The 20,850-nt window shown below is 40.5% G+C and overlaps 2 protein-coding genes across 7 annotated transcripts in view; one reads left to right on the forward strand and one right to left on the reverse strand.

Moving 5' to 3' along the window:
- The window catches only part of GAS2 (growth arrest specific 2), a 92,439-nt gene extending 86,156 nt beyond the window's left edge, over positions 1 to 6,283 (forward strand). For all 6 annotated transcript variants that reach the window (XM_039725014.1, XM_039725013.1, XM_039725009.1 and 3 more), the window contains exon 8: positions 3,998 to 6,283. In XM_039725014.1, coding sequence (XP_039580948.1) covers positions 3,998 to 4,216 — 219 coding nt within the window. In that variant the 3' untranslated portion in view covers positions 4,217 to 6,283. The remainder of the gene's footprint in view (positions 1 to 3,997) is intronic.
- A 3,210-nt stretch (positions 6,284 to 9,493) lies between these two features.
- On the reverse strand, positions 9,494 to 14,664 carry LOC120509855 (small VCP interacting protein). The gene is made up of 4 exons (XM_039725016.1): positions 14,364 to 14,664; positions 13,400 to 13,450; positions 11,049 to 11,162; positions 9,494 to 10,252 (listed from the first exon to the last, which is right to left on the reverse strand). Exons 1-4 carry the CDS (start codon positions 14,424 to 14,426, stop codon positions 10,238 to 10,240), a joined length of 243 nt encoding a protein of 80 aa, XP_039580950.1. The 5' UTR covers positions 14,427 to 14,664; the 3' UTR covers positions 9,494 to 10,237.
- Positions 14,665 to 20,850: the final 6,186 nt, after the last annotated feature.

The following is a 20,850-nucleotide window of genomic DNA, read 5'->3' on the forward strand; positions in this document are numbered from 1 at the left end:
CGGATAATGTGAAATGTATTGATGTAGAAGCCCATTTCATGATGTTGTTCTGAACACCACTCAAAGAAGGATCCTTAAGTCCTAAGATACAAGCACCAAGATACACCTACTGATAACAATAAGTCTAAGTGGCTTATATTCAGTAAAATTTAATTTCTTCTCATTAGCAATCTCATTAATATTTCACTTTTGTGAGTGTGATTTTTTTTTTTTCATAGCCACTGGTGTGATGTTCTGCATTATTTTGCCAAACACCTTCAATTTTTATAGTCAATATTCTGTCACTGTGTAGCCTACGCTGTTTCTGAAGTTGGTCTAAAGTCATACCAACTAACTCTATTTGCCTTAGGTCGCTGCATTTAGCTTCCAGAGCCCAGCCCAAGTTCCTTTTCTGTCAGCAGGGTTTTTGTGTTGGCTTTTGTAGTACTTGGATCAGATCTATAGTGTGTAATTCCTCCTTCTTCTTCCTCTCACCTTCTGAAATATTCTGTAAGAAAGTTATAATCTGAAGTGTGTCACCATTGAGTCAGGAACAGGAATGAAGGTGACACACTCCATGTATTTTCAGAAGGCATAAAAGCTACTTTATTACAAAGCTTCACATTTTTATAAGCAACATCATTCACACAGAACCTGATTGGTTCTTAATAATCACCCCACTGGTTAATTAGAAACAACACCTCTTTGTAAATATCTTTCCATAACATCATGTATAACATGTTCCACAAGTTCACAAACACCAGCTGCAGAGACTTAATAGAAGAATTGTTTTAATTCTTTCTCTGAGCTTTCTCACAACTTCCCCAGGACAATGCCTGTGAAAGGTATCTGTTTCTTTTTCTGACTAAACTGTCAGCATCCACAGAAGTGTAACTATATTGGGCCAGATTGGGGCCAGATTTTTAGTTCCTATAAAACAGAATAGGAATTTTTCAAGTCAGTTAAGCGCTGCTTATTTAGATGAACTAACTTTCTTTACATACACCTGATATCTCTTTAATAAGGCATCAAACTCACCAAACTTAGGGTATGTGAAAACCATAACTGCCTAGACTATATTTTATACTGAAGCCGAAGTCCTATGCAATGCAGCTCAGTGTCACCTAACTTCTATTAACTCTTTCCTTTGTTATCTCTGGATACGGCCTTGGTGCCTACCAAAACAAATCTATCATTTCTTCCTCTGTAATGTTATTTTCTGCTCTTCTGGTTTTTTTTATATCTGTTTGGTTCACTGTAGATTCAGTGACAGATTCGAGAGAGAAGAGCTTTAGTGACAGCCCTGTTTCAGGCACAACTGAAATAATGGAATTTATGGCAATCACAAGCATATGTTGGATTTTATTTTCAGAAAGGATTTTCTTAGTTTTAGTTGGCTGGATAGCAGTGTGAAAATACATGTACGCCATGAATGTATTTAAATTGTTACTAATAAACTTTATTATTGTAGAATCCAACTTTTTTCTTCTCAGAGCTCTCATGCAATTGAAAAGGTGAATTGGATGGAATATGAAATCTCAAGAGTTTCATCTCCAGCTGAAGTATTTTGGGGAAAAACTGTTTTTTTCAGTTAGAAAGTAAAGCAAGTTGTTGTTGTTTTTTTCCATGCTAAGAAGTCTTTCATACTTCTGTGGAGCTGGAGCAATTCTAAAACTAGCAGAATTATTTTGGATTCATGCTGATGTTACTAACATCAAGATATGACTGTAGGAGTAAAATGGTGCATTTGTGACACAGCACAACATAAACTGTGTCTCTTTAGGATGTAGGAAAACTCTGCCTGTAGAAAGCAAGCACTCAATGATTTTTATAATAGTATAGTAACACAAAAGATTAAGATCAAAGAGGAGAAAGACAAAAGATGTGCATTTAACCTAAGCATCAGGAAATAGTGTGTTTAGAGTGTGTTTGCACAGTACTCAGCAAGGGAAATTGAACTAAATATACTTTTTGCTAACTTTGTATCTTAATCAAAAGCCCAGCTACTAACTGTTCTTGGGACGTGAATCCCCCTATGATAATATAGGGAAGCTGAAATTCAGGCACAATCAACCCCTCCCCACCCCATGTTGTATTGCACCAGTTTGGCTTAAGTTGTTTTAAGGTTAAAAGTTTTTGGGGCACTTCTCAAAAGCTTTTTAAGGCATTCAAAGAGAAGAACGTTGCTAAATAAAATTCTCTAGACTCTCTTAAGGATCTGTCTCCATTTGAACTTCAATTTTCAAACTTGATGCAAAAACCATTTGCTTCTTTCATGATATATTGTCCAGACTAAAGTCATGATTCAGATCTCATATCCTTGTCAGCTCAAATCAAAGTCTTGAAACTAAAATACAAACCTTGAGAGAAAAAGTCTGATTCTGTTCCCCCTCCCATAAATCCAGAGAAGAACCTCATTCGTGTACGGCTGTTGTAGAAATGAAAACTCCCACAACCCAGAGCACCAGCGCAGACTCAGTAGCTGGGAGATACTCATTAAACTGAGGGTGCTTGAGCACCTCTTTGCGATGGATCAGAAGTAACTTTATTTTTCAGTATCCATAATTGATTGCACATTGTGTTTTACATAAAAACCAAAGTGCACAAGCAAGAATTTCCTTGTGTAGCAGTTTTAAATGAAAACTGTCAAATGAGATTTCATCTGCAGCTGCTTATTCTAATGAAGAGTTCCATTCCTTATGAATGTAACCTGATTTTCAGACTTCACTGAGTTGTACAGCTGGCCATGCTTTCTTCACTTCAGGTGAATCTGTCTCTTTATGTCACAGAATTCAAATAGGCCAAAGTGAGGGGTTCTTTGGTTGAGGAGTTTTTTTTTAAGTTAATTTTTTGCCTTCTATTATGTGTGATTTTGTTTGATTGAGGATGTTTCCTGTTTTGTTGGCTGTGCTGTGTTACAGAAGGTTTACGTGCCATCTAAGTCTCAACTGCAAATACTGCCAGCCCTCCAGGGAGTTTTGGACATATCAAAACATGGACAGGCATCACTGCCACACATCCAAATTCAAAAACCTAGACTGTGTTAAATGTGTCCTCTAGACACATTTTACCAGACCAATTTTTAATTTCTTGTACTACAGCTAAATGTTGTTTACCATTTCATGAGATAACCTGATCAAAGCATTTTTCAATGTGGTGTTCACATTGGTAATAAAATAACCCAATAAATATAGAATGTGCTGCTTTATGATACCTCACCAGTATTTATTTTGCTGTTCTGCATGGAGAAACAAAAGGGAGAAATTAGTAAGATCACCAACTGAATTCAAGGATAGGCAAGGGAGAAGGTACACGGGCACTTGCGGAAAAATTTTATTTGAATTTAGTCAGAAAATTCAGGTGTTTCCAAACCCAGATAAATTACTTCTAATATACCTCATTGGATTATATTAATTACAGCTATTAATATTTAGTAATATTTAATTAAACTATTTTATTAGAATGTATTGTCAGAAAGACTTAATTGTTAAAATAAATGTAATTTCATTTTCTTAAATATGTTTTTTCTCTTAAATTTTTCAGAGATAGAGGAAATTGTTTTGGTTGTTTGCCCTTCACTACTCCTGTAAAGAAAAGCCAGTTTCAATTCAATATAAAATGGTGTCTTTACTAATATATTTTAAAATAATAATCTTTAAGTATTCATATTCCCTGACATATTTCTACTAAAGACATGAAGAACAGAAAGACTCCATGCTATAAGACTAGAAGAACATGTAGCATTCATTTACATAAAATATGAAAATCTTTAGTTTAAAATACCAGCCCATTTTCTTACAGTTTTTTAAATTTACTTTTAAAATTCAAATAAAAACACTCTACTGTTTCTTTTCCTTTCCTTTTATTGTACAGTATTTCCTTTCCTTTTATGTACTACCATTACGTTTTTTGGCTTTCAATTAAAGTAAGCAGGTTTTTACAGCAAAAAAGTACGATTTCCTTCTGAATGGTTGCCTCTCAAAAGCGTTTTTCTTTTCTCCCGCCTATGTAATTTCAGATGCTGCACAACAAACACGTGATGGTTCGTGTTGGAGGAGGCTGGGAGACTTTTGCAGGTTACTTACTGAAGCATGACCCATGCCGAATGCTTCAGATCTCCCGAGTAGATGGGAAAACGTCTCCAATCCAGAGCAAGTCTCCAAACATCAGGGACATGAATCCAGACAATTATCTGGTTGTTTCTGCCCATTACAAAACCAAGAAGGAAATTAAGTGAAATAAGCTTCTCATGTGAGTGGGACTTCATGTATGTAGGTCCAAATTATTCTCTCAAGTGTAGTGAATTTAGTTGATGCTTTAAAAGGACTTTGGAAAATTTAACACAGACTGGAAATGACACCCCATTTTGAAGATCTTTGAATTTAGAACTATTTATTTCTAGTACTGTATCTTTTATAGCAAATTATCCTTGATAGGCAAATTACTACAATCGGATAATAAACAGGCATATCTTTTTAGCCAAATTATTACTCTTTATTATGTGAATGTATACTTAGAGCTACATAAAGGAGTGGTTCCTATTATTGGAAGGAAATACACAATGAAATATATTTGTACCAAAATCTTATTACTTTGAATCCCTGATTGTTAGTGTAGTTGAAATATATATATGCAGGTGAAAAGTGGGTATTTGGAGAAATTATTTGGTAATGTCTCTTGAAATGAAATAAAAATTGACTGTATGTTTTGCAATCTTTTCTTAATAAGTGGAAAATAATGGCTTATTGCATGCCAAACAACTTCTCAAAGCCATTACTTAAAAGAAAATGCCCAAGAAACCCCTTCACACCATTTTACTATTTAAAGCTGCAGACAATGCTGTGTTCCATCTGTGTGTAGATCCTTTCTGTTTTTCACAAAGCTGCCCAGTATGGCAGCATGGGGAAGTGGGGAGACTCCCTTCCTGTGTCAGAGAGTAGAGATGGTTGTCACACCAGGTGATGTTCTGCAGCCCAAAAGGGAAGCACTAACACAGCCCTCACACCCAGGGAGGAGCTTCAGAAAATGCAAGTCCCTTTGGAGTGACAAAATGTGGCTCTGTTCTTGGATATGAGCTTTTCCTTCCCCTTCTTTTTAATGTTGTTGGTTATTGTTAAATGTGAAATATGCATTACCCTGTAAATAGAGTGATTCACATTCTCATAAATCATTCACACACCTCTAATATAGCTAAAGGTGTATGTGGGCTTAGTTCATTATTTTGGCTACTTTTCTATGTTTATATTTGGTAATTTATGTGCCTTGTAACATCCTAGAAAAATCATTTTATAGGATTGTTTCACTGACTGTATAAATTTTAAAATTAAATAAAATTTTTTAAATACTCATGCATTTTGAATCTCATTATTTGTAATCATTCATCTCTACTTTGCTGCTACTGACTGGATGCCTACAATGCACAACACTACTTGCTGCCCTAATAATGAGCTGCACAAAGAAAGGGGCAAACAGATAACACAGAAATACCCATATTTTTTGAAAATTAATTTTTCTTTGCAGGGAAAAAAAATCAAAAGCATCCTGGAAATATTTTTTTAGTCCTGACTAGTATTTTTCTCTACTTTCTGATGTTAACTTTTTTTTTAAATGGTCTTATGATCTGCTCCTGTGGTCTTTAAAATTAACAGAAAAATAAATGCCTATGGGTTAGAAAGGATCAAGACAATCTTTCATGTTCCATGCCTTATTAAAATCAGCACGTTGTATCTCACTTCTGTGGAAAAGGCCTGCCTCTTCATCTAAAAATACCTGCTGAATACAATCAGTTCACAATTTCTGGGTGCAGCAGACCATGTAGCAGGACATAATTTCAAAGTTACAGCCTTTTAATCTTATTTTAAAACACTAGGTAGGAAGATTAAACACATATTCAGCAATAAATGTCTTGAAAAGCCATAGGAAGTCTCAGTTGTTATAGAAGTTGTCATATGTCCTCCAAAGGGAGCAGAAAGCAGACCACAAGTAACATCATTTCATAAAAAATGTAGCGTAGCTGAAAAAAAAATCATGGTCTTAATATAAGCACTGACAGATCTGTTTTCAAATGAAAAGGGAAGGAAAAAAATCACTCATGGAAATGTGAGATGTTTATTTAGAAATAATGGCTAGGTTTCTAAACATAATTAGCTGGATTTCACAGAATCATAGAGGTTGAAAACACTTCCAAGGTCTTAAAGTTTAATCTTCATTTCCATCATCCAAGACTAAGTTTGTGTTGTTATTATGATGTTGGTTTTTTAAATATTTGAAGTTGTTTACATATTAATAAATCAGAGCAGATAATTATAAAAAAGGTATTCATAAGTTTATTTTAATAGTAAACTTCAACAATCCCAGTAAATCCAAATCAAGATTTTAAACTCAGCATGAATCCCTTTGTGTGCTTGGACTGTACCTGTCAAAATAGTTTTGTTTGTTTGTTTGTTTGTTTTTTGGGGGGGGGTACTCAAATGTCTTTGAAAAAAATCACATTAAAACACTTCCTTGACTTAAAACTTCAGATTTGCCAGTTCCAGAATGGGAGACTATAGGATTTTATTTTAAAGTATTGGCAGTACCACCTGATGTAAAAAACATCCAGGTGGGACTTACTGCTTTTGATTGCATTGATGTGGGTGTGAATAACAGAGGAAATGAAAGCATCAATAAAACAAACAACAAAAGAAATGCAGTAAGCTGGTTAGTCTGGAAGAGGGGGTTGGAGGTAAGTGTTGCTAATCTGATAAATAGTATTTTCATAAGTGTATTAGATCCTGTAGCAATGTAGGAATTGGAAAACTTGTTAGGAACCTATGGCTCAATTTATGAAGCTAAAGCTGAGCAGCAGAATCTTGCTCAAAGGCATACAGCCCTTGCTGCAGTGATAGGGGCAGAACAAATTTAGGTAATTTTCTACGATGTAGTGATTTCAACCATCTTGCTGTGTAAATTAGCTGAATGTGAATGTTGAGGCTGAAGTCCTAAAAACTTCAAGCAATAGGAGCTACAATGAAGCCTTTTCTCAAAGTCCTCAGAGACCAAACTCCATGGGAGATGCCTGTGAATAAATCTCAAAATGGATAAATTATGTAAAATTATTTACAAAAAACAATTATTATTGTATAATGTCAAATATGACTCATCATGCTGGAAGCCATTCAAAACTAGTTTGGAAATGTAACTAATATCTGTTATTGCTCTTTATAGGAAGTGCATTCTGTCACCTTGCTATTCATACATTACCTGGAGATTTTTTTCCCAAGCAGGATTATTTACATCTCTGATTGAGGATAGGGGTTTTTCACATCTTTATTGTAGGGATAATTGCTCATTCCCTTGCAGTAGCACCTTTTTTCCAACAGCAATTTAGAGAAGATATGGAAAATCTATGGCAGCTAGTTAAAGGATTGTTGGTGGGGATGAGTGAAATGAGAAGGCAATAGAAGTGTGTACAGCAAGTTCCTTGTAACTGAAGACCCAATCCTGAACTTATTACACATGTTCACTTTAGATCTGGAAGACGAGCTGTTTGCCACACCAGAGTTACAGAAGCATTTCCTAGAGATGCTGACAAGGGTTGGGATCTTTTCGGGCTTACACATTGTACTGCCTCATTGGCAGCAGCCTGAGTACCTGACAAGGGAAGGAGGCACAGTGCTGCTTCTTTGCTCTGTCTACGACTTTCTTAGCCTGTGGTGTGTCAACTAAGGTAAGGTGGAACACAGGTGGGATCACACAAATGTTGATGGGGCTGTACAGGCTTTCCCAGACTCCGGAAAAACTGCTGGCACTGCTTGTGCCTGATGAGCTGCGTCTCAAGTACTCAGTCTTGTCACTGTGCCAAATCCACATGCTAAAGTCATCTGTGTTCCTCAGGGCCCCCTGTGATGCAGCTCATCCTTGTAGAGACACAGCTTCTGTGCCTTCCCAAATTTCAGGATATCTGCTACAAACACTCTCTCTCTAACATAATCTTTGAATTTTAACGCTATGGAGTGGCAAATGGTTTCACTCTGTTACTGCAACAAAGAGGATGCTATCCCAGTCATGGAGAGTCAGCTTTTCAGTCCAGTCTACCAGCACCGGGCTTGGCCCTACCAGTTTTTCAAGTACAAGACTGCGCTTTCAGAAGATGAAGGAAAAAAAAGAGTTGTACTGACGTAAACAAAATATCAACCATATTAATAATCTATGTGAAAAGGTGCATTTAAACAGCCTCCGAGGTGAAGTAAGCATTCAGGATTGAGAGAAATAAGGACAAAACTCCTGTTGTGGTTCACATAAACCTACTACTGCACTAAGCAATCAGAAAGACAGGGAAGACATCTGTAAGGAGAGAGCAGCTCATCTACAGGGCTCTCAGCCTTACTGTTTAGTGGTACATGTCAGGTTGCTATCAGCTGTACACTACTGATCTGCAGTAATTTCTGCTTTCACTGTCAGCTGAAACTAAAGTTAAACCAACAGTCAGTGGTTTTATTTCCTCAAATAATTCCCAGTCAGTTAAACCTGGCAATTTGGACAACTGGATAGGTATGGTATAGGAACATCTTTTGAAACAGCTTTGTAGGTGATTTATAATCTGGAACTACACACTCCCACATCCTCTGCTGTGGTTCCTTAGCCATACAATAAATCCAACATTCAAAACTAGGTCTCTTAAGAAGCATAGACAGCTCTAGTTTTTACATGAAGGATGGAGAATATGATTGCTTTCCCTAGGTTCTTTCAATGGCTTTAAATGCAAGTGTTCATGGCACTAATGCAAGCAGAGGCTTGGATGACAAGAGACATGGTTATTTGCTCCCCTTGCAGTTTCAGGGGAGCATATGACAGAGAATAAAGAGAAAAATGTTTAAAGTTTTAAATAACCCAAGTGACCAACTATGTGTAAGTGCTGCTTAAGTGTCTTGTAGGACACCTACTGTGATGCTAGACTGAAATTCTCATTTCAAATTAATGTATGAGATACCTTTTTCTAACCCAATGCATTTTCACTAGACTTTAAAAAAATTATTATGAACAGTTAATACACTGAAGAGAGCAATTGCCAGCAATCAAAGGAAACTGAAGGCAGTCTTCAGCCAAGGATACAAGCTTTCTTCAGCCCAAACACCATTATGCTAATGTTGAAAGTTCTCCCTTCTGCGCTCAATTCTAAGGGCTGAGCCAGGAAACTGTGTCAAGACTGCACTCTCAGGACAACACTGGGCAGTACTGAGATGTGACAGACAAAATACATAGTTCAAGGGGTGAAAAAAAAACCTCTGCATCTTGACTAGGTCAGAAATGCAGCAATTGCAGTACTGGGCCCATGCATAATGTGCATAATGCTCTCTGGGGAAAAGAAAACGTTTTTGCACTGTAAGTAGTCCAGCTAATTAGATAACACAGAAAGTTTTGGAAATGAACTGGCAAAGTGATGGCATAGTAACTGTTTTCCAGTTTGTTTTTCAAAATCCTGAGAAGGTTAGCATTGCCCTCTTGTGGTAATAAATGAATACAACTAATAACGGGATTTTTAATTTAATGTTTAACTTTCAGTATTCATTATAAATACTTACAGACCCAAAAAAACTTGCATGAGAAAACAAGAATAATTATTACGCTCATAATAAAACTGCATTCTTGATCTAAGTACACAGAATTTATAAAGGTTTCTATTTTTTCTTTTGCTAGTCACAAAATTATTCCATTTGTAAGGACCTGCCATGACTACTTTTCTTTTTTCAAAAAGGCACTAAATTCCTAAGCAGTGCAAGAGTCATTAGGAAACAGAAAAGAAATGCTGTCATCTGCATATTCAAATACATACATGTATGAAAAACTTTCTACATGAGGACTTGGTTTAATTGTAGAGCTTGAAATAAGCATCCAAACCAACATGTGGGCACCTGAGCTTGCTCAGGCCAGTCATACACAGACAGACAGACATCAACTGACCAGACGGTATACACATATTGGCTGACCACACATAAGGAGGCCACTTCCAGCTGACAGGAAGGGAAGTCTTGACAGGGAAGCAGTAAAACATGCATGGAAAACAAACAAACAAAATTGGCAAAACCATAGTGTTCAGAATTAGTTCTTAAATTTCTTTGTGAATGTTTCCACATCCATTGTCCCACAATGGCAAAGTACTGCTGAGTCTTCAGAGGTGAACAGCAAAAGCCACATGATGAGTAAGTGCCACTTGGCTGCAGAAACTGACAAGTTACTGGCAGTAAACATTAATCATCTTCTCTTCAGAAGTCATGTGTTATCCAACCTGCCACTAAAGAAACAAAAAAAACACACCACAGATTTGTATGAAGATAAGGAAAAGAAAGGAAAAAAATCCCAAAGCAAACAAACACTGTAAGATTGTCGAACTACAGTAAATTCTCTGTTCACCTTTAAATTCTCAGTTAATCTTTTATTCCAGCAAGTGATGGACATACAGTGTATCAGTGGCAACTTACACAAACTCCTGCCTCCTGAATCATGTATGGTGATAAGGACAAAAGACATAGGCTTACAAAAGCTGAGTTCAATGATCAGATACACCTATTGTTTTGGAGAGATTGTAATTCTTCATGAACCTTCTGCCTGGCCTTCTGAGGTAAAGTTCACATTAGAGTAGCAGTAGTAGTAATTTTATGCCAACACTGTATATTTCTTTCATGATGGGAGACACATAAACCAAACCATTGCCCTACTCAGCTCAAATATTTTCTATAAGCTCTGAAGGAAGAGAGACAATCTCAACTGGCACTGAAAAAAGACACTGAGTACAGGATAACACAGTGATGAGGTCCCCAGTGCTGAGAGACCTGTAAAACTGATGTATCATGTATGTAGAAACTGGGAAGAAGAGGGGAGAAAAAAAAGCTCTCTGCCATCACTGCTGTCTTTCTGTCCTAGTGATGAAGTCTCATTAAGAACATGACACATGACACATGCTTCCATTTCTATTCCATTTCCCTTCCTTTTGGTTTTTCCTCAAGTTATTCAATCTTCTACATGACAAAACAGATTTTCACAGTGAATATATAGATAATTGAATCACATTTTTTCTTTTTTAAACTTACTCGCAGTCCTCCTTCTCCTCCAGGACGTGAAGCTGCCATTCTTCTTTCTATTTCTTCCTGTTTCTTTTTCTTCTGCTCTACAGAGTAAGCATTCTTAATACCACGAGAGGAAGCCTGGCAGAAAACACATTTGAGTAAGACCAGGTTAGTTATTTTTCTGGAGAGAAACCAAACTGCAAGTGTTGCAACACTATTTTATGAACTGTGGTTTGCATGAAAAGACTGAAGCACTTAGTAACGGTTCTTTTACATCAAGGTAGCCCTTTCAGGATATTTCCTCATTCTGCGAACTCCTGGTCCCATAGGTAAGTGAGGTGTTTCTGTTTCCCTTTGTTATTACATCCAGGTGAAGATGTTTAATCCTCAGATGCAGAACCTTCCCTTCCCAAAATATCACAAATTTTTAGTCTGTTTTTTTCAGTGTCAGGGCCTACTTTTACCCTCATGAAGAGGGGAGAAAAAGAGCTGTGTTAGTAGTGCTAGCCCAGGCTGTGAAGAAGTTCAACTTTTCAACTGTGATCTGAGAGCAGTCCACCCTTCAAAATGTCACAGGGTGTGTGGGTAGCAGGAGTACCAAATGAAAAATCTGTTGTAAACTGCCTGCTTCACATCCTTGTGGAACTGTTTAATGACAATCTAGACTAGATGGCAGGAGCATCAGAATTACAGTTAACACCATGAAATAGAAAAATAACAACAACAACAAAAAAAACCCAAAAAACAAAAACACAACAAAAAACCAACCAAAAAAAAACCAAACAAAAACCCCCCCCCAAAAAAACAAAAAAGAAAGAAAATGTTTTAAAACTGATTCTTATCTAAGTTTAGGGTTATAAAAACATAGCAGAAGTTATACAAAAGATGCTAAAATCTACCAAGGCAAACCAACAATGTTCTCACCTGAATTTCAAGGTCCAGTGGGGTACCAAGACAAATCTTACCACCAAATAACAACCTACTTAGACCACATGTTCTCTGCCTCTCAGGAAACTGGCCTTCCAAGTGAGTCAGGTACCCAAACTGTATGCAGCACCCCAAAAGGAAGAACAGCTCATATGATGTCAGGAGGGATAATGAGCAGCTGAGAAGCATGTACAAGAAAACACTAAGCGAAGGAAAGACATCTGATCTACTCTCTTGTCCCCTCACAAGGGTGAAACTAAGTATGGCTGCTTGCAAGACATCTCCATTACCCAACATTCAGAGGCTAAAATGACCTCAAAGATAGTCCTGAAAAATCTCAATAGATACTTTTTATCTCTTTGTCTTCCAAGAAAACAAAAAGTAACAGAGTGATACTTCCATTTTTCTTTGTCAGCACAATGGGTCCCACTAAACTTCAAGGACATCCACAACCCTAATTGCTTCATTTCTCCTTCCTCTCAGGAAAGCTTTTTAGCCAGGTAAGAGCTAGCTATTTCCTACAGTTATGCTTAAAAATCTCTTTGTGACTGAAACCCATTTGTGGTTGAAAACAACATGTAGATTGCTTTTAGTACATAGAATGACACAAAATCAAGTGTTTTAAGGAGTCTCATGCATCACTCAGCTGTTGCTCCGATTATTTACTAAACTCCCTTCAAACCAAGTCATGGTTCCCACGCATAATGGCCAACTCATAATTTAATATGTAACTAACATTCACACATATAACAATCCTTTCTCTTCACAGTTCAGCTGTGGTCTTTAAGACACACCTTTCAAAATCTACAATAAGAGTATATGCTATAAGTCTTGAGGTGTGTAAGGAAAAAAAACAGGTTGGCTGTTCTGCTAGAGCATTTGTATCCTACCTCGTCTAACTTTAAGGATATATAAGCAGTTAAAGCTTGGCCACCTTAAAAAGACAAAAGACTAATACTACATCTTTGCTGGAACCTGAGCTGATAAACACGTCCAAATTGTTGCCTTGTTGATAAAGAACCTGCAAGTGCATGCAACCTGCATTTTTAAGAAAAGTACAAGTGCACTACCACTTGAAACTACTGCAACAATTGTTTGACCACTCTGGTTTGAATACTTCTCCATCTCTTGTTTTCAAGTCTGAGAACAAGGGAAAAATAATGTTGAAGTTGCTCTTCCAGTTCTTAGGTTGTTTTATAAACTACTGTAAAATATCTCCCATACAAACAAGCTCAGTTACTTTCTAATGGTCTTAGAGCACCTAGCTAAATTCATAATATATATAAAAAGGTATAAAGTACAACATTAAGAATACCAGGAAAGTACTTAACAACAATTCCCACAACCCAAACAGGATACCCGGTGTCACCAGAGAAGCCAAAGCCATTCTCCCCATAAATCAGTTATCAAAAAATAATTTCAAAAAATGACATTTTATCAGACATTACCTCCATCTGCCTCTTTTCAGCAGCTTCTGCTAGTTGTCTTCTTTTTATTTCCTAGGTAAAATGTTAAAGACAGTGAAATTCTACTTCAATATAGTCTTTGCATTCTTTTTAAAGTCTTAATTTTTAAGTACAACTCAAATCTGTGATACTAACTCCCACAAAATAACACCTTCAAGTCAATTAGCATCATCTTTCCCTGCACTGCCAGCCTGCAAGAACAAAGTGCTTTTAGTGACTAATAGGCCAGAAGAGCAGCTACTGACATATATACAGTCAAACCCCACCAGAAATCACTATTCAGCTGTTCTGCACCTTCACTAAAAAAATCCAGACTGGGGTGAAACGGCACGCAGTGCACAAAACATCCTTTTAGAGTCTGGGAAGGGGAATGCTTGCTCTCCCAGGCAGAGCAGGCTCCTTTCCTTGTCCCCCATGAAATCCTCAGATGAGGGGTACAAACCACTGAGATGGGCTCTTACTCAACCAGGAAAAATGTCATGCAGTGGAAGGGTAGTTAGAAGCGAGCACCACTACCCACCGGGGGGAGGGGGGGGAGGAAGCACAGCTTTTTTTTCTATTTCGTGTAAAAATGGGGGTCATGTTGGCCACGACTATGCACTAACACGTCTCACGCGAAACCCCCGGTCCCCACACAACCCCATGCCCACGCGTGATCCGTGCGGCGCAGCGGCAGGAGGCTCCGGGGCGCCAGGCCCCACGCTGCGGGGTGCCCCGGGCGGCCTCGGCCCAAGAGCTCTGCCCAGCCCTGGCCGGGAGCCGAAGGACGGGCTCCCTGTGCCCGGCACCGCCGCTGCCCGCCGGGGCACGGCGGCAGCCCCGCGGCCTGGCCCCATGTCGCGCAGGGAAGGTGGCCGCCCCCGCGCTCGCCCTCATGGCGGCACGCCAGGCGCCACTGTAAACAAGGCGGGGAGGAGGCGCGGCGCCGCCGCGGTCCCGCACTCACCGGGTCAGGCGTCTCCACCACGTCCTTGACGGCGCCCCCCAGGCAGGGCAGGCACTGCCCCATGGCGCACCCGAACACCCGCCAGCCCCGCCGAGGAAGCGCCGGCAGCGCCCGCCCCGGCCTGCGACCGTCGGGGGCGGGCGGGGCCGGGGCGGAGGCTGGAACGGGGCCGCGCGAGTGCCCCCGGTAGTGAATTCAATGGAAGGTGTTCTGTGACGGCACAGGGAGAACAGTGCGATTGGTTTCCCGGCCGGTGCCGGCTCGGGGCCCGCCGGCAGCCGGCATTTCCGATGCGGCGCCCCGCCCGGCGCGGCCGGAGCTCAGCTGCTGAGGCCGGCGCAGATCTGTCTCGGCTCGGTGGTGGGGGTGTCGCTTTCTGGCTCTTCTGCCAGAAGTAGTACTGCCCCGTCTCTGTGTCCCGCCAGCCGCGGGGGAGCAGGCTGATAACAAACCAAAACTTGCTCTTCTGAGCCAGTCTTGAAGGCACAGAACATAATATCCAGCATTAACAGAACTCACGACTGGGGATACAAGCATCATAACCTCACCCTAGGACATTCCACCCCTCATCCCCATATCGTCAACATACTACCACACATCATGCATTTTATTAATGTAAAACTTCCATCTGTACCCCGCGAAAATTATAGGCTATACTCATCATGCCCTCATTGCATCCCCACACCAGACCACTGAATCCCGGCCCCACACCACGGAGCTGCAGGATTCCCCACTTTCATTTTACTCACTCAAAACTCCATCTTTTACTTGCTCAGACCTTCAACACTTAAACATTTCCTTCTCCATCTTTCATTTGCTCAAACTGTCAACACTTACACATTTTCTTCTATCTCATGTATGATTTAATGTACAGACAACGGCACTAACATTCAGCAGTGATATTTGCATATCATCCTTACCCCACAATCAGATCTCCCTGAGATACACATTACCTGCTCATTGTTTTTGTGCTCCTCATTAGCTCTACTCTTGGGGACATGGGCATTTACATGGCAGACCTTCACAGGTAGCCTCCCTACCCCAGTAGCGATGTCTTTCCACTCTTCAGCAGCCCAAATTGGTTTTCCTCTATGCTGCCAATAGTCTTTTTCCACGTCTCCAGCCATCCCCACAGAGCATTGGCTACCATCCATAAATCAGCATGAGCGATCTCCTGCTTGATCTGGGCAAAGGCTTGTTGCTGCTTAGGGCCCCAGTGGAAAGTGTTCTTCTTACAGGTGACCAGGTAGAGAGGGCTCACAATCTGACTGTACTCAAGAATGTGCATTCTCCAAAAACCTATGGCACTCAGGAAAGCTTGTGTCTCCTTCTTATTTGTTGTTGGAGACTGCACCCCTACAGGAGACATAGCTGTGATCTTGTTGATGACATCCGTAGGAATCTGATGCCATCCATCTTGCCACTTTGCTCCTAGGAACTGAATCTAATGACCTGGTCCCTTTAATTTGCTCTTTCTTTAATCTCCTCTCTGAGCTTCTTATGATTTTCCTCGATCTTATCCTCTAATCTCTGCAGACGTGTTTCCACCGCTGCGATTCTGGCATGTGTGGGGCCATGCACAGCATCTGCATAAGCTCGGAGCTTCCTTGCCATGTCAAGCATGGTCTCATCCGTGTCATCCCGCTTCATGATAGCTAGAGCAGAAGCATATTCATGTGGCCCAAGTCGTACCAGTTTTCGCCACATCACAGGTGTGCATAGGACCATGTCTGGATTCCTAGTTGTTATGTCATCTGAGAAGAGAATCTCAGCCACTGCCATTTCTCTCAGGCATTTAATCCCTTGTTCTATGGTTTTCCACTGTGTTTGCTGCATGTAGAGATCATCGGCACACAGGTATCATTGTGCTACATTGTCCAAGACCCTTGCCCAGAGGCTGTGAGGGTTAGCCCCCCTCATTGTTCCTTGGTCAGTGAGAGGATCATGTGACAGTGATCCCAAATGCCTCGCTTCCGTGCCGTCCAGAATTGTAGCCTCGCCTGCAGCATCCCAAAGCATAACCATAGCTATGAACCATTCATACCTGGAACAGACCCCAGCATGTTCATAAACTTCTTACAAATCATAACCACCAAGCCCAGCAGAATAGCTATTCTGGTCACTGCCCCTCTACTGTAAAAACTATTTTTTTTAGTATTAGGGACAATACTAGAGCTATTTCTGGAGAAGAAAATAAACCTAGGGACCACAGAGGTATTAAGATCTCAAAAAACCCTACGAGAAAATAAACCTAGGGACCATAGAGGTATTAAGATCTCAAAAAACCCTACAGACTAGAAATGCATGCAAGCCTTCACCCCAAGAGACATTACGAATTCTAAAAACATGGCTATTAACTGCTTTATACCAACACATAGTAATGGCAACCAAAATGTACTCAAAACAGGGTTTTTTCCACTCTCTCGAGCCCCACACATTGGGCACCAAATTTTGTCCTGGATTAGGGCAAATCTGGGAGAAAACCTCCAAAAAGGGCTTCCCCAGAAAGCAAACCCACACAGCCCCTTCCCCCCACCGGTTCGGGAAGGATTCCTTGGAGAGGAGTGGAAAGAACCTGTTTATTTAACAGGCAAAACACCCCCAGCACACAAAATGAACAACACCAGATGACAATGCTTTCACCGATCTGAAAAGGATGACAAATTCAGAAAGTCTTTCCTGGCAGTGGTGGCTCTGCTGCCGCTCCCTCCGGCGCTGGGGGTCTCTGTGTCCCGCCAGCCGTGGGGGAGCAGGCTGATAACAAACCAAAACAAACCTTGCTCTTCAGAGCCAGTCTTGAAGGCACAGTACATAATATCCAGCACTAACAGAACTCACGACTGGGGATACAAGCATCATAACCTCACCCTAGGACAGCCCCACATATAACAGATGGCAATAGAATACACACCCCAGGCCACATGCTGCATTTCCAGCCTAAGACAACCCCCTAGTTCCAAACCCTCTACCATGGTCAGGGATACCTTGCACTGGACCAGGTTGCTCCAAGAACCATCCAGCCTGGCTTGGACATATCAGGGCTGGGGCACCCACAGCTTCTCTGGGCAACTTCTGCCACTGCCTCACTATTGTCACAGTAAAGAATTTCCTCTTAATACCTAATCTAAATCTATCCTTCTTCACTGTAAAGATATTCCCTCTTTGAAGCCAGTCTTACAATTACACATTCTTGTAAACCTCATCATCTCTCTTGTATGCCTGTATGTACAGGAAAGTGTTTTCAGGTGTCTCTGGGGTCTTCTCTTGGTTGAACAAGCCCAACTCTCTCAACCTGTCTTTGTACTTGGGCTGCTTCAGCTCTCTGAGGGTCTTCCTGGTTCCCCTGGACTTCCTGGCTCTCCATGGACTCCCCCATGGACCAACAGGTCCATGTCCTTCTTATATTGGGGGCCCCAGAGCCGTACACAGTGCTCCTGTGAGGTCTCACAAGAGCGGAGCAAAGGTGCAGTCACCTCCCTCGACCTCCTCCTCACACTGCTTTTCATGCAGCCCAGGATGTGGTTGGCTGTGTAGGCTGCAGGTGCACATTGCTGGGTCATGTTGAGTTCTCACACCTATGGCCTTCTCCTGAGGACTCCTCTCAATCCATTCTTTGTCCAGCTTGTATTTGTGCTTGGGATTGCCCTGACCCATATGCAGCACCTTGCACCTGGCTTTGAACTTCATGGGGTTCATACAGACCCACTTCTCAAGCCTGTTAGGTCATCAGAGGTGGTTAGTGAGTTGCTGAACTAAGAACTTAACACAAGTCTCAACATGGTGCTGGACTTTCTGAACTGGCCATCAAAAGTCTTTCTGTCATAATAAGAGACTGACGAGGTGCATTGGAAGGCAGAGAAAAGGAGGCTCACCTGCTGCCCTTACTGGAGAGTCTGAGATTGAACACAGGAGAGCTTTGTTGTGTTCCTGGGAGCTGCAGTGGAGGTACTGAAACTTTCCTGCTGCGTGGTGTAGAGTGTTAGGAGTTAATTTTCTGCTTTTTAATAAAAACTTTTTTTTTTTTTTGAGTATGAATGTGCTGTTGTTTTGTGGATAAAGTGTTCAGTATTTGTCAGGCTTTAGATTAGAGCTGAGAGGATCTCCATTGCATGCAGTTGCCTTTTGGATCCATCAGATGATAATCCCTGAAGGTAACTAATATAGATTTTGCTGCAAATCTGTTAAGATTTAGAGGAAGACTGAAGTGTGCTTGGACAGAACTCTTCATTGAGAAAGAGAGCACAGCTTTCTGAAGGAAGTGTGACCTGGTATAAGATGTGCTGCAGCTGGAATAGGAACTAGTAAAGTCTAGAGTAAGGAAGCAAAAAAGGCCTTTGCATAATATCCACAGATGTTTAATTCAGCCACGAGGTAAGATGCTCAGGGTCCAAGGGCCACTCACTCATGGGCAGAGTCCAAGTTTCTGTGTCCCCAGAGGTAGGGTCTGAACAGTGGCATGGGGCAGTACAAAGATCAGGGCCAATGAGGGAATAGGGAGTGAGAGGCTGAGGGACACAGGAACAAGGGAAGGAGCCAACTGGGTCTTAACAGCTTTTGAGGGAAGTTCTTGTGTCAATCTAACCCAGGGAAAGCCCCTCAGGGCACCCACAAAGACGCATAACAGAAAAGATGAGCAGTTCTTTTAATGTTCTCATATGACTGTTGTGGTTTGACACTGGCCCAACACCAGACACCCACCAGAGTCAATCACTCACTCTCCCTTGCTACAGCTGGGCAGCAGAGAAGGGGGGAGAAACTAATGCTCCTCCTCTTCTCTGGCTAGAAGGAAAACTGGGTGATTTTGTTTTGATCTTCTTAAATGTCATCATAGATATGAGGGGATTTCAAGGTTGATGATTTTCTTGCTGAAGCTTTAACCTTTCAGTGAAGTCACTTGGATTGAGGTTGTTTAATAGCTGGTTATTTTTGGGATTTCACAGTACCTGAACAGTAATAGAAAGGGGGAGGGGGTTTGCTTATTTTAGTGCTTTGAAGGCATTTTTGTCTACTCCTCCCACCCTGCTAAATAAGATTGTAGTGATACAACACATTAGTTGTGTAATTAAGTTTTAAAACCCCATACTTAGTACAGTCATTAACAGTAGTAGCTTTGCTTTTAAATTGGGCTGCTAGGCAGATTGGTTTGAATTTTTTATTCATCTGATTAATTATGTTTAATGAGTTTTGAATATCTGATTTAAGAAAAAATATGTATTGAAAATGTCCGTGACCTTTCTGCAGGGTTTTAGGAGTGTGTTAGAAGATCTGAAAATTTGTTATCGATTTATTTGTAACTGTTTAGTTATGCTGACATTTGTGCAAGACTAGTACTGAGTTGTGCCATAACCTGACTTTTATAAATGTTGATTAGTCTCTACCTCTTGTCTTCTTGATATCCAGCAGGTGGTACTGTTGACACAAAAATGTCCTGTATTTTCCAAATCCATAATCACACTTTCAATTTCCTGTTTTGGTTTGATATTACAGGCAGTTTTATTATTTCTATTGCATGTAAATCTGGAGAGAGAAGCCAGTTCTGGCTGATAGTTTATAAAGTTATCATGCCTATTTAATTATTTAAAAATTAAAAATCATCCATGATTAAATTATAGTTGAATTTTAACTGTTCAGTTACTTATCATACCTTGTAGTTATTTGAATTTTAAAATTTAGGACTCTTTATTCAAGAGAAGACAAGTGCCTGTAAGAGTGGCCATGACGAGGACTCGGTGAGATGGTCAAAGAATTTGATTTTATTGTGGGATACAAATGCTAATATAGCATTTTAGGAAGTCTAGTAATGTTTTTACTAAATTATTGGATTAAAAATCACATAAACAAACTTATGCATTTTACAACATTTCTTGCTTGCAGAGTTGAATGTAATTATCTTTTTACGGTAAACCCGTCTGATTTAATCTTGAAATCTTGATTTAATCCTCAAAGTTCTGTTTGCTATTGCCAAGGCATCCTGTTATCAAATCTCATATGCTAACCAGGGCCAAAGTCCATCATCTGTCTTGTGTCCCAGTATCCCAAGAGTTCAGGAATCAGAAGTTCTTCCTTTGGTTATAGGCAGTCCTTAAAGCAATAAAGACATAGACTGCGTTGCAGGAAAAGCAAAGGAACGGCTTAGTGCCAGCCAGGCCTTCTGCTGGAGACTGCAGCATCTGTGGATGCTTATTTACATCTTTGTGGCCCTGATGTTACTCACAGTCATTAGCCAGCAGTTTAGATGTCAATAGGAAGCCACTGAATGAAAGCTGTCACCGGTTCCATGGGAGCAGGTGCAGCCCTGATGGATAGTGATGTGTGGCTGGTGTCTGTCTGCTCGGGTTAGCAAGCTCCAGGGCTGACACTCTCCACAGCAGTTCCACTCAGTCAGTCCCACCTTGCTGTTCCTTCTCTGCTTGTATGGTTACATGCCACCATCCTTGCAGAGTGGTAAATTAAAGGTGTCAATCCATTTCTGTCTGTAAAAGAGCTC

The sequence above is a fragment of the Passer montanus genome, unplaced genomic scaffold (assembly GCF_014805655.1).
Source record: "Passer montanus isolate IOZ18808 unplaced genomic scaffold, ASM1480565v1 scaffold54, whole genome shotgun sequence".
Taxonomy (NCBI): domain Eukaryota; kingdom Metazoa; phylum Chordata; class Aves; order Passeriformes; family Passeridae; genus Passer; species Passer montanus.